Source organism: Bufo bufo, chromosome 2 (genome assembly GCF_905171765.1).
Source record: "Bufo bufo chromosome 2, aBufBuf1.1, whole genome shotgun sequence".
In the NCBI taxonomy this organism is placed as follows: domain Eukaryota; kingdom Metazoa; phylum Chordata; class Amphibia; order Anura; family Bufonidae; genus Bufo; species Bufo bufo.
The window spans coordinates 356,634,951-356,649,026 of NC_053390.1; the positions used below are offsets into that span (position 1 = coordinate 356,634,951).

The window sequence follows — 14,076 nt, forward strand, 5'->3', positions numbered from 1 at the left end:
TATGGAGTTTCTACTCTAGGAGTGCATCAGGGGGGCTTCAAATGGGACATGGTGTCAAAAAAAACAGTCCAGCAAAATCTGCCTTCCACAAACCGTATGGCATTCCTTTCCTTCTGCGCCCTGCCGTGTGCCCGTACAGTAGTTTACGACCACATATGGGGTGTTTCTGTAAACTACAGAATCAGGGCTATATATATTGAGTTTGGTTTGGCTGTTAACCCTTGCTTTGTAACCGGAAAAAAATTATTAAAATGGAAAATCTGCCAAAAAAGTGAAATTTTTAAATTGTATCTCTATTTCCCATTAATTCTTGTGGAACACCTAAAGGGTTAACAAAGTTTGTAAAAATAAGTTTTGAATACCTTGAGGGGTGTATAGAATGGGGTCATTTTTGGGTGGTTTCTATTATGTAAGCCTCGTAAAGTGACTTCAGACCTGAACTGGTCCCTAAAAATTGGGTTTTTGAAAATTTCTGAAAAATTTCAAGATTTGCTTCTAAACTTCTAAGCCTTGTAACATTCCCAAAAAATACAATATCATTCCCAAAATGATCCTAACATGAAGTAGACATATGGGGAATGTAAAGTAATAACTATTTTTGGAGGTATTACTATGTATTATAGAAGTAGAGAAATTGAAACTTGGAAATTTGCAATTTTTTATAAATTTTGGGTAAATTTGGTATTTTCTATAAATAAAAATGATTTTTTTTTACTTCATTTTACCAGTGTCATGAAAAAACTATCTCAGAATGGCCTGGATAAGTCAAAGCGATTTAAAGTTATCAGCACTTAAAGTGACACTGGTCAGATTTGCAAAAAATGGCCAAGTCCTTAAGGTGAAATAGGGCCGAGTCCTTAAGGGGTTAAAGTGCTAGATGACATCCATTCCGGAGAGACGGATCTGTTCGTGCAATGCATTTGTGCATGCAGATTGCCGGATCCCTCTGCCGCAAGTGTGAAAGTAGCCTAACTGTAAATGATAATGTAGACTGTTGCTCTGTTAGGCTATGTTCACACACAGCAGAAGTGCAGAATTTTCTTATCTGATCCCTTATCATTAGCCTGCGCCCTGTACGATGTCACGGACGTGCCGGTAAACGCCGACGAGGACGCAGCGCTCGCATGAGTGCACCAGATCGACACGGATGCCGGAAGTGGGGCCCCCACCTAAGGATCAATGCCAGAGAACCCCTTTAACCAGGGCATGTTCTGATGATCTGCATTGTGGGAAGTGTTTGGTTATTCCAGACCTTGTAGAGCAAATTGCAATATAAAAGATGATGTTAGGGATGCATCTGATGACAAGCTTGCTGACTGTTTCCAGTAATAACCAGCAGACTTGTGACTACTACAGTCTATAGGTCCCACGACGCTCTAGAAGCCAGCAGCCCATGCTGTAGTGGTGGAGCCCCGGGCCCGTACAGCTGACAGGAGCACATGTCACCCTGAAGGACACCAGGAGGTAGACGCCGTCCTAGCTCCCCTCCCCCATGACGCCTGTCACTCCCCCGGGTGACCGGCTGACAGTACACGCCGCCATGTGCTCGCCTCCCATGTCACTCCCTCCCCCGTCAGGTGACCCTCCGCTCATCGCCGGCTCCAGAGCGGGCTGCCTGTTTTCCCGGATCATGCAATCCGCGGCCGAGCCGGATCACAGAGACGTGTGGAGCGGATGCAGTGAGAGCGTGCTCGGGGGCGCCGCCTGCCGCTCCAGCTCCTCATCTTCACGCCGCCCGCTGCCAATCCAGCTGCCGCCGCTGCTATAAGGGAGCGTCTGTGGGGCTGCACGTCTCCTCTGCCGGCCCGGATCAAGCGCCTTCAGCCCGGAGCTAACGTTCGGAAGCCGGAGCCAGCGACCTGCTCGGGCTTTCCCCGGGTGTCCTCCCCCTCCAGCTGGCTCTCTGCGGGGTGCATCGAGATGAACACGTCCTGCTCGGGGTTTGTGCTGTTGCTGCTGCTGCTTGGCACCTGCTGTCTGCACCCGGAGCAAGGCTGGGTTCATGGTGAGTCCTGCCGGGCATGGCTCTGCCCTCAGGTAGTCATGCTTCTGCTGCAGGGAGGGATGGGGCCGGCTGCCAGGGTTAATGCAATGGTATTATGCCTGTCACTGGTGACGCGGGGGTTAATAAGCTCTTGCATTGTGCCACCTCCTAGATGGTAACATGCTGCCTTCACCCGGCTGGCACATTGAGGCTTGCTATAAACGGCTCTGTATGCAATCCTCATTCATCTCTATTAATAGTAGGCAGAAACCAACCTGGTGGCATATGCCAGGCTGGCGAGGGGTTTGGTAAAGGGCAATGCTTGTTCTCAATGGCACTACCAGCTCTGGAGTGAGGGCTCTCCTTTGTCAGTGTTAGGATAGTATGTGTGCCCCCTCTGCCACTGATGGTGCCATACTTTTGGTCTGTACATGTCCTCACCTTGTGGGTAACGGGGGAGCTGCAGTGCTTTGGTAGGATTGGAGAACTTGACCTATAACCGTTGGTGGGCGCTGGAAGATCCACTAATCCTGGTTCTTCAGCTCCTCTAGTGGGTTAACCGTCTGCCTCCCAGTGAGGCTCCAGCCACCTCTCCCTTTGTGTTCTCCATCCTCGGTCTGTCACAGGTTGAGAAGAGGCTGACAATCCAATATATTGCCTCTCATTTGGCTAACAGGCTCCCCCAAGGAGCTGGCCTTTCTGATGACTCGGGCTTGATTCACTATGCAATGGTCAGGTGGTGTCCTACATCCTCACTAATACACTCAGCATCCTATTGTCTTGTGGAAACAATCACCTGGTCACTCCTTCTCTTCTGTTGGGCCTAGCTTTACCAAGTATTATCCATGGTTGGTTCAGGCCAACAAGCCTACAGTTCTTAGAAGACCCGGTTTCAGATCCCTTATTGGGGATTCTAGATGAGAGGGGCTCCCCATTCTGTATCTATCGACCAGAGTGGCTACAAACGACATCTGGAGGGCCCAACATGTCTATGCATTACATGGGGACTGTTTAACCCTTCATTTTCAGGCCCATTTTCTCTGCTGATGGTTGGTATGAACCCCTGGGCATCTTATTGAATGGGGATCCTTATAAAAGAACCACAATATGCTTTTGTATTATGGCAATCTCTATGGTTTCTTAGACAGTCATGTGCTTGTATATCCTGAAGGTTCAACATAAATGAGTAGTCAGAATGCTAATTTACCTATGGAAATGAGAAACGGTTAAAATGTCAGTTCCAGTCCTAAGAGATCCCTGGCTTAGTGATGCCGTAATACGTGGGAGGAAATTCCCTGGAGTCCCTACAACTACGGCCGTGATCTCTTGTGAACCAGCATGGGCCAGGTTACAAGCTCGTTTAGCCAGTCTATAATAATGCATCTGGTTGTCATATGGCGCTTCCTAGTTTGGCTTTTCTGGCAGAGAAGGACAATATTGTAGTGGTGGAGAGCCTTTGAGTAATGTTTATTGTAGGAATGTCAAGAATAATGAAACGGTATCAAAACCATGACTGAGTCAAGTTATAGCAAGTTCTTCATAACATGTGAGGCCCCCCCTAGTTGAAGTGCAGCTGGCTTCACCAATCTGGTTTGTGTTTGCCATGCGTCGGGGGGGGGGGGGGGGGACATTAACGTTCTTACAAAGGAACTCTATGGTGACACTGTATGGCATCGGTCTGAGATGTCCGTATGTTTTTGTATATGTTAAATGGACGGCAAAACATGATGTAAACCCAGCTTTAACTATAACTTGCTCCTTCAATGGCGTTACTAGAACTGACTGGGCCCCACAGCAAATCTTTTTGAATTGGTCCCCCCAGAAACCCTCTCCTGTGCAACCCTCACTCCTGCGGCTAGTCTAGATAGATCTGACCAGGCCAGTCAGCCACTTAGGGTACTTTCACACTAGCGTTATTCTTTTCCGGTATTGAAATCTGGTAAAGGGTCTCAATACCGGAAAACAATCAGTTTTGTCCCAATGCATTCTGAATGGAAAGCAATCCGTTCAGTATGCATCAGGATGTCTTCCGTTCCGTCCCTTGTACGGTATTTGACCGGCCAAAATCCCGGAACACTACCGCACTTGCCGGATCCGGCATTAATTTCTATAGAGATGTATTAATGCCGGATCCGGTACCAAGTGGTCTAGAAATTGCCGCGTTGCTGGATCCGGTTTTCCAGCCTGCGCTGGGATATAGGAGGTGCTAGTTTCGCTTTTGATCTTTAAAAAATTGTAAATACGGCATCCGTTGTTCCGGATGAGATGGATCCGGTAAATCACCGGTTCTGTCTAACTGATCTTGAAAAAAAATATCAGTTTACATACAGTTTTCCGGATTCTCAACGCTGGTACCCTTAGTTTGTTTCCTACGTGTGTGTGTGTGTATATATACTGTAGGTCATGTCATTGTAGAATACTGCTGAGGGGGCTCTGACAATAAAATAATTCAATCCTCCTCCTGGGTGGGCCCCCTTCTAAATTCAGGCCCCATAGCTGCTTCTCCTGCTTTAACTACAGCTACGCCCCTGGGCTCCTTCTGTGTTTTATTGTGATAAAGGGTTGAAAAATGGTGAGTGGAGCAACTTTTTATTTTTGGCATGAACTTCAAGCACTCAGTTTGAGCCCAGGGATCACCATGTTGTGGCTGGTGTGCTTTGTATAGTAAAATCACAGCAAAAGTATTTGTGAAAGTAATAATTTTATTTTCATTCAGTAGACGTGAAATGCGGCTCTTGGTGCGAACGTTTTCGGACGATAATTCAGCCTTCGTCATGCACTAAAATTATACACTAGAACGTAATCAGAATAAGGCTTGTTGGCAAACCTCAATCATGTGGTGATATATAGCATAGAAGGTACATTTATATACTTAAGATAGACCGCCCTATAGTAGTATTTTGCATTTCTATCTTCAAGAAATAAAAAGAAGAAAATAGCAGATCATCTGTGCGCATATGCAAAAAATGCATAAGAAATTCTAAGTATCCAGATGCCCCTAGTCATAAGGTGTTGCTGCTTGATATACAGTCGGGTCCAAAAATATTGGGACATGGACACAATTCTAACATTTTTGGCTCTATACACCACCACAATGGATTTGATATGAAACGAACAAGATGTACTTTAACTGCAGACTGTTAGCTTTAATTTGAGGGTATTTACATCCAAATCAGGTGAACGGTGTAGGAATTACAACAGACCACATCTTGTTGGTTTCCTTTCAAATCCATTGTGGGGGCCGGTATGTCGCGGTCGGTGAGTGGAGAGCACGCTGTGGCTGGAAGGAAGAAGCTCGTGAAACGCACTACCAAAGCGGAAGTGCGTTCCAAAGGCCGACGTGCTGTGAGTGGAGCGCACGAGGTGACGTGCGCTCCATAAACCGGAAGAAGGAACATGTAGGACGCGCTGTCAAGACGGCAGTGCGTTCCAAAGACCGGAAGTAGGGTCCTGTGTTGATTAGGATGAAGAATACTAGTCGGGCTTATTCAGGTGATTATAGTATATTAGAAATAACGACTAAACAAAATGACATGGACGAGAAGAGAAACAGGAGAGAAAAGGAGAAAAACAGGAGAGGATAACATGAGAAAAAGGATACCCTTTGCGGCACTTGGTAGCGAATTCTAGTTTCACGGAGCCTAGAAAAATTTGAGAAAGCTACATTTAGAGCGATATTTCATAATGTACAGTCAATAATAAAAGGATTATATATGGCTGGTGTGCTGCCATTATGGCACGACTAGTGTGGTAGAGTACCACGCGGCCATATGGGCTGAATCATGCTCTTATTAAGCTAATAAAGACAGATCTGTTTAGTCGTTCTGTGTGGTTAACGGCCACACGGTATTAAAGGTGCCTCATGGCCATAAACAATGCAGACTGACTAAACAGGGCGGCCGCCTTTAGTTAACCCCTTCCTGACTGATGCCATACATGTATGGCTCTGAGGGACGTGACTTGCGCTCTAGCACCGTACTACAGGTATGGTGTGCTGATCGGGTGGGTGCAGACACCAATGCCGGTGCTCTAACACTCTGCCGCGGTCAGCGCTGACCACAGTATGTTTGGGGTTTGTGGAGGGAGGGGGCTCCCTCCCAGTCAGGTCCCCACACTGGTGATGGGGACCCAGTGGTTGGGAAGACAACCAAATGCCTTTCACAGGTATCAGGGCTTACCTGCTACGGAAGCCTGTGAGACAAAGCCCCCTGGATCTCATAGATAAGCTACACTGACAGCCAATGCCTTACAATACAGATGCATTGTAGCTGGGATGAGACCCCCCAAAGTTGAAGTCCCAGAGTGGGACAAAAAAAAAGCCCTTTCCCATAATTGTCATATAAAATTGCCACGTCCATATCGAGCAGCTCTATAAAAATATCGGGTGAACGCCATAAAAAGTGCCAGAACAGCCATTTTTGGTTACCTTGCCTCACAAAGTGTAATACCATGCTATCAAAAAGTCGTATGTTTCATTGGTACCTCATCCTGCCAAAAAAGGAGCCCCCACAAGACAATCGACCAAAAAATAAAAACCAATGGCACCCGAAAGCCATTACATCAAATTCTCTGCTCCAAAGCCATATGGTGCTCCTTCCCTTCTGAGTCCTGCCATGTGCCCTACAGCAGTTTACTACCACATATGTGGTGTTGCCGTATTGAGGAGAAAATGGGTAACACATTTTGGGGTGCTTTTTCTCCTGTTACACCTTGTGAAAATGATAAAATGGTTTTGGATTCTAAACCTTCTAACTATATAAAAAAATGACATTTACAAAATAATACCAACAGAAAGCAGACATATGGGGAATGTTAGGCTACTTTCACACTAGCGTTCAGGGCTCCGCTCGTGAGCTCCGTTTGAAGGGGCTCACGAGCGGCCCCGAACGCATCCGTCTGGCCCTAATGCATTCTCAGTGGAGGCGGATCCACTGAGAATGCATCCGCCTGCCAGCGCTCAGCCTCCGCTCCGCTCAGTGAGCGGACACCTGAACGCTGCTTGCAGCGTTAGTGTGTCCGCCTGGCCGTGCGGAGGCGAGCGGATCCGTCCAGACTTATAATGGAAGTCAATGGGGACGGATCCGCTTGAAGATGACACTATATGGCTCAATCTTCAAGCGGATCCGTTCCCCATTGACTTTCAATGTAAAGTCTGAACGGATCCGCTCAGGCTACTTTCAGACTTAGAAAATTTTCTAAGTTATAATGCAGACGGATCCATTCTGAACGGATGCAAACGTCTGCATTATAGGAGCGGATCCGTCTGATGAAACATCAGACGGACCCGCTCCGAACGCTAGTGTGAAAGTAGCCTTAAGTAATGACTATTTTGAGGTGTTACTATCTTAAAAGTAGAGACATAAAAAATTTGAAAAATTATGACTTTTTTCCAAATGTTTGGTAAACTTTTTATTTTATTTCTTTTTTAATAAAGGTGAAATAGCGACTCAAATTTACTGCAGTCATGAAGTACAATGTGACACAAAAACAACCTCAGAATGTCTTGGATAAGTAAAAGCGTTCCAAGTTATTACCACACAAAATAACACAAAAATGGCCTGGGCAGGAAGGTGAAAACTGGCCTGGGGTATAAGGGGTTAAGGGCCCCAGTACATGGCTGCAACATAACTGTCTGGTGTGATCGTACCCTTAAAGTTTCAGTAGCCTTTGTAGACCATCTGACATACGGTAAATGTACTATCTTAGCAGTTTTGTTGCAAAAATTTCTGCCTAAAAATCAATTTAATACATGTGAATGTGGTTTCTGCAGCAGGTACATGGATATTTACAAACCCCATTCAGATGTATGAAACAGTCCCAGAAATCGTCTGCATGTGAATTGACTCCTAAATAGAACTGGTCACTGTAAACTGCAGTGCAATCTGCAGGAGGAGCTGAGCAGATTGCTGAATAATTTTATGGCAAAAAGGTCAGTGTAAGGCCTGCACACAACCATATCTGTTTTTTTGCAGCCTGCAAATCGCTGATCCGCAAAACACAGGTACCAGCCATGTGCCTCCGCAGGTCCCACAGCATGTTGCAAAGGCCTATTCTTGTCCACAAAACAGACAAGAATAGGACATGCTCTAAATTTATTTATTTTTTGTGGAACAAATACTATAGTCGTGTGCATGAGGCCTAACTAATCTTTACATTTTATATCTGTGCTCGTTCTGAGCTCAGTTGTACACAGGTGCCATCTTGCCAGTGACTTGATAGCATCCCCTGTATAACCGATGGCTGTCCGTCACTGATAAGATTAAGATTGCGGTCTGATGACGTCACCAATGCAGTGATGAAACCTGCAGCCTAATATTAACCCAACTATGTTGTTGCCTGGGTACCTTTCGATATCGGCTAGCACCCCGTCTCCTGCCTCTGCTCTCCTTTTTTACTTGGGCTACTTTTTACACTCTTGTTTTGGCTTTCCGTTTGTGAGATCCGTTCAGGGCTCTCAGAAGCGGTCCAAAATGGATCAGTTTTGCCCTAATGCATTCTGAATGGATAAGGATCCGCTCAGAATGCATCAGTTTGCCTCCGTTCAGTCACCATTCCGCTCTGGAGGCGGCCCCCAAAACGGAGCCAAACGGATCTGTCCTGGCACACAATGCAAGTCAATGGGGATGGATCCGTCTTCTGTCACAATCTGGCACAATAGGAAACTGATCCGTATCCCATTGACTTTCAATGGCGTTCATGACTGATCCGTCTTGGATATGTTAAAGATAATACAAACTGATCCATTCCTGCCGGATGCAGACGGTTGTATTATTGTAACGAATCCGCCCAAACCGTGAGTGTGAAAGTAGCCTAATATCGTGCAGCTGTGCTAGTCACTGAACTGGAGCAGCTGCAGTTGGCATCTTTAGGCACCAGTTGTGCGGGTCTAGCACAACTGATATAGGCGAGCAGTTTGGACACCACCTATTCCTGCGATTGTCTTAGTGATATTATGCTATGGTGTGACTTTGCCTTTAACCCCTCTAGACTGATTAGCCAGCCCGGTGTACAAATGAGCTCAGAAAGAGCAGAGTAATGTATAAATGACAAGCTTCTCTGAATCCTCTTCTACAAGACAGTCTGCTCAGCTCCTCCTGCTCTACAACATGGTGCCTGCAGATTGCACTGCATTTTGTGGTGGTAGTGCTGTAAGGTGCCCATACACCTTCAATAGCTGTCATTTAGCTTTGTATGTGTCTTTTAGTGGGGGGTGAGCCACTGCCGGATGCCTGAGATAATCACATCTGTTGGGACGTCCACATACAGAGGAGTTGGCCACCCCCACTGAAACGGACAGGTTAAATGGTCAATATTCTAATGTGTATGAGTGCTCTTAGAACTTCTATAGACCCCAGGGGAATCTGATAAAGTTGGGTGCTATTGGAAAGAGGTCTAGTTTACCTTGTGACCTTGCTCATATGGCTTATCCAGTTGCATATATTCCCCATACAGCTACTTTTTGTTTAGTTGGGGACACTGAGCTACAAGGTCGCCTGTGACTGAGCAGGGTAGATGGCATAGCCAGCATATTGGCTGACCTTTAAGATTCATTCATGACCACTGGAAACGTATGACTGCCCAACTGCTTCATTTAGAGGTCAAATTGTTACACAACAAATATGCAGACATGTCGGTCAACCTTCTGCAGAAGGTCATCAGTTTCCATGTAGCTGCTCCTTACATATTGGAGCCACTGGCAGAATTGTAACACAATGTAGTGATCTTAGTATTAAAAGCGTCATGCTTCCCTTTTGTGGATGCAGGGTTAAGGGTCAATTTCTAGACCAGTGGAGGGGGTCTCTGAGAGGAATGAACAAGTTTAACCAGGAGGCAAAAGGGGCACAGCAGAGGATTCATTGTCATTGGGACACCCACCGTTCAAAACTTCTAATGGCTTCACTGCATGGTCATGCAGTGAAGGCTTCACTCCTGGCACCACCATCGCAATGAGTATAGGGCAGACGAGCCATTAGGGACACGTGCAAGAGAGGACAGACAAGAAGCTGCAGCACAACATCAAGGTAAGTTCTTGATAACGCTGTGCCGTTGCTGAGATAATGCTGCCCCTATGATTGGACATGGACTACTCCTTGATTTGCTGTGGTTGCTGCTCACATGGCAAACGGCGAGTTTTCCATTTAGGGCTTCGCAATTAAGGGGTGGGGGGTTCATATCCTAAGAATGGTGGCTAATTGAAGAAGAACAATCCACCACAATGCTTGTTGGGCCACCAGGAATAGAGCAGTGTACACAAATTACCGGTATATTAAACTGGCACCTTCAATTTTATTTTGTACCTAATTGGTAACAACTTTTCACCACCGTGCCACCTCCTAGACTTCTTGAACTTCAAGTTCTAGACTTGCTTGTAAGCTAACTCTTTCTAGAAATCATTGGGAAATGGTACCTTGTTAGAACTTGGGCTATAAATTCAGGGACAGTTAAGAAAAGTATGTGCTACTATACGTCCTTTGTATAAGCAGCACATATGTAGAGAATTGTTCCCTCCAAGAACACTTGTGGGTAGGATTAACAAGTTTTATCACTTATCCTACTTTGGTGCTAGATAAGATTAGTCTTATTTGCTTACTTTCTAGCAGTGAGAAGGATAAAAAATAGCCCACAAAAGTCCTACATCTAAGGCTACTTTCACACTTGCGTTTTTCTTTTCCGGCATAGAGTTCCGTCACAGGGGCTCTATACCGGAAAAGAACTGATCAGGTATGTCCCCATGCATTCTGAATGGAGAGTAATCCGTTCAGTTTGCATCAGGATGTCTTCAGTTCAGTCGTTTTGACTGATCAGGCAAAAGAGAAAACCGTAGCATGCTACGGTTTTATCTCCGGCTAAAAAACTGAAGACTTGCCTGAATGCCGGATCAGGCATTTTTTCCCACCGGATCCGTCCTTCCGGTATGCGCATGCGCAGACTGAAAAAAAGGTGAAAAAATAAAAGCCGGATCCGTTTTTGCCGGATGACACCGGAAAGACGGATGCGGCATTTCAATGCATTTTTTCGACTGATCAGGCATTTTTAAGAATGATCAGGATCCTGATCAGTCTTACTAATGCCATCAGTTATCATACATTTTGCCTGATCCGGCAGGCAGTTCCGGTGACGGAACTGCTTGCCGGATCTCTCTGCCGCAAGTGTGAAAGTAGCCTTATGCAGCTCGTGTGCTAATCCTCTGAAGGTGACAAAATTATTATTATTTTTTTTGTAAAGGATCAACTGACCAATAATCAATTGCTCATTTGTTGGCAACATGTCTTCCCTTGTAAACATGGGATGTGCTTTCCAACAAATGTAAACTGAACGAGGGCAAGTTCTTATACTATTTGCTTCCATCCGGTAGGATGGTTGTACAGTTAATGTGCTAAACTAGCTGACTGCCATACAGTGTTGCTGATCGGAATTCGTGTACAGACAGCTAATCTGGTGGAAAGCGGACTATACACACTGGATTAATGTTGGTGACTAAATAACTAAGATATGGAGACAGTTGCCCACATTTACTAATGTGAGTGCACTTGGGGATGTATTACCCCAATAAATTATCTGACCAGTTTCTGTCTAATCAGTCCAATAGTTAATGTGTATGACAAAAGATCTGTGTGTAAACGGCCATCGGACCAATGATTGGTCAGATAATCTGTTGGTATAATACAGCCCTTAAATTTTGACTTGACTTGCTCTAAAATGTGGGTTTAGAGAAGCTGTGCCTATCTCAAAAGGGTGTGGTAATGGGTGCAGCCTAAGATGTGACATATTGCACCACAATATCTCAAACTAGGCCAACCAATGGTTGGTATAGAGGTAGAAGTGTCTAGCCATGTGCCAGATGTATCATCCAGCCTGAGCTACTGTGATTATGGTGTGGATCTAGACCTGTGATGGCTAACCTCCGGCACTCCAGCTGTGGTAAAACCAAGACTACCGGGGGCGTGGCCTGACCGGGCATGTAAGCAAACGCATGGTGTTGAGTTCCTGGCTAAGGGTACTTTCACACTAGTGTTAAAGTTTTCCAGTATTGAGTTCCATCCTAGGGGCTCAATACCAGAAAAAAAACTGATCAGTTTTATCCTAATGCATGGTGCCATATGAGCTATATATATATATATATATATATATATATATATATATATATATATATATATATATATATATATATATATATATATATATATATATACACATACACATACACACACACACACACACATCTTATACTAATAAAATAAACACAAACCAAAATTGTGGTAGAAATTGGCCGTGGTCTTTTATTAAGGGTTACATCAATATAATACCATAACCATAATAATTAAATAAATAAATAACCAATAAATAAATACTCATTTTAAAAATTCATAAGTCCACAAATTATCCCCCCAGCAAAGCTGGGTGACTAACCCCCCTTCAATATCAGACCACGACTTCTTCTTCTTAATAACAGGGAGGGTGGGCGGGACGACGTCCTCTTCATCCAAGCTCCGCGGCGGACAGGCTGCGGACCTGCTGCGATCCTCTTTAAATATTAAATTTTCCCGCCCAAGAATAACCACAACCAATCAGGAAGAGGCAGAAAACAGGTACCTCAGCAACAGGTGAGCAACCAGGTACCAATCAGAATCCTCACTTAGAATTACCTCAGAAAATGTAAAAGGGAATTGTATATTAAAATACAAAAGGTGGGAAAATAGTAAAGACATAAATAAATTAACCCTTAAACTAATGCTCAATGGCACCATGGTGGGCATTCAGTATAACTTCTGTGCCCACTATCATTCTGAATGGAGAGCATTCCATTCAGGATGCATCAGTTCAGTCCCTCTTAAATTTTTGGGATGGAGAAAATACCGCAGCATGCTGTGGTATTTTCTCCGTCCAAAATTCCAGAACACTTGCTGGAATGCTGGATCCGGCATCATTTTACATTGAAATGCATTAATGCTGTCTCTAAGTGTTCCAGCAAAACTGATCTGGTTTTGCGCTCTGCGCATGCTCAGACCTTTTAAAGAAGTGATTAAGATAAATACCTGATCCGTTTTTCCAGATGAGACGGAGCCAGTATTGCTATAAATTTGTGAGACTGATCTGCATCTGGATCAGTCTACCAATGTTGTCCGTTTGCATACAGATTGCCGGATCCGGCAGGCAGTTCCGGCGACGGAACTGCCTGCTGGATTCCAGCAACGCAAGTGTGAAAGTACCCCAAGTCTCCTGTATATTCATTGTTTACCTGCTGTTTTGCTGGACAACTTATCACTAGCCTGTGTGGAACTGCTTCCCCTGTGACTCAACACCTTCCAGCGACAACATGACGCGCCAAAAGTCCAAAGAAAAGGAGGGGAAAGAATGCGGCCTTGCTACGCCGGCCAAACATTGTGCCGCGCCAGCTGCGAGGATGTCAGAAGTGGCTGCGCAGCTAGAAAAGTTTACCCGCTCCTCGACACTCGGCAAACACCCCAGATCTGGAGGTAGACAAGGCGTCCGAACTTAGACGCCACTGGGAATGTCTGCTCCTGCCACATACCACTCACAGAGACTGAGTACAGTACTGGACATGGAGGATGCTCCTGAGATAGAACCCACTGTGAGGAATATGGATTAATTTATGTCCGCCATGTTCCCACACTATCAATCAGCTGTTAGATAGCAGAGGTAGTGAACTCCACAGGGGGGGCCCTGCTTCAAAGCCAGCAGATGGCAGAGGACCTCTAGCAGTCCACCAGTGTTTACAACTTTTTACACTTCCATTTAGCCAACTAATAGAACAGGAAAGACCTCTGCAGGAGGTCTAGTCCATTCCCTAGTTAAATGGAAATGATCAGACTTTCTGGGGCCGGCAGTTCATAAGTAATTATGAATCGCCTGGTCATCACAGGCACAAACCGGATACACATTTGTGTCCGTGTCCACGATGAACAGGCCCGTGGTCATGGTTTGGTGGTGGGATGCCAAGGAAGGGAGATGTACATATCTCCCCACAGAAACTAAAGAACAGTACCATGCTTGGACTCTACTTGTAGCCGGAACCCAGGCAGGTCTGTTGGTCCCAGAACCATCTACCTGTGACTTTCTGGTCTGGAGCT

The 14,076-nt window shown here is 45.3% G+C and overlaps 1 protein-coding gene across 2 annotated transcripts in view; it reads left to right on the plus strand.

The window, feature by feature from the left end:
• The first annotated feature begins 1,493 nt into the window (after positions 1–1,493).
• The window catches only part of VLDLR (very low density lipoprotein receptor), an 84,446-nt gene continuing 71,863 nt past the window's right edge, over positions 1,494–14,076 (plus strand). The window contains exon 1 of one of the 2 annotated variants that reach the window (XM_040417118.1): positions 1,494–2,005. In XM_040417118.1, the coding sequence (XP_040273052.1) occupies positions 1,921–2,005 (85 nt within the window). In that variant the 5' untranslated portion in view covers positions 1,494–1,920. The remainder of the gene's footprint in view (positions 2,006–14,076) is intronic. The other variant, XM_040417117.1, reaches the window with a different exon arrangement.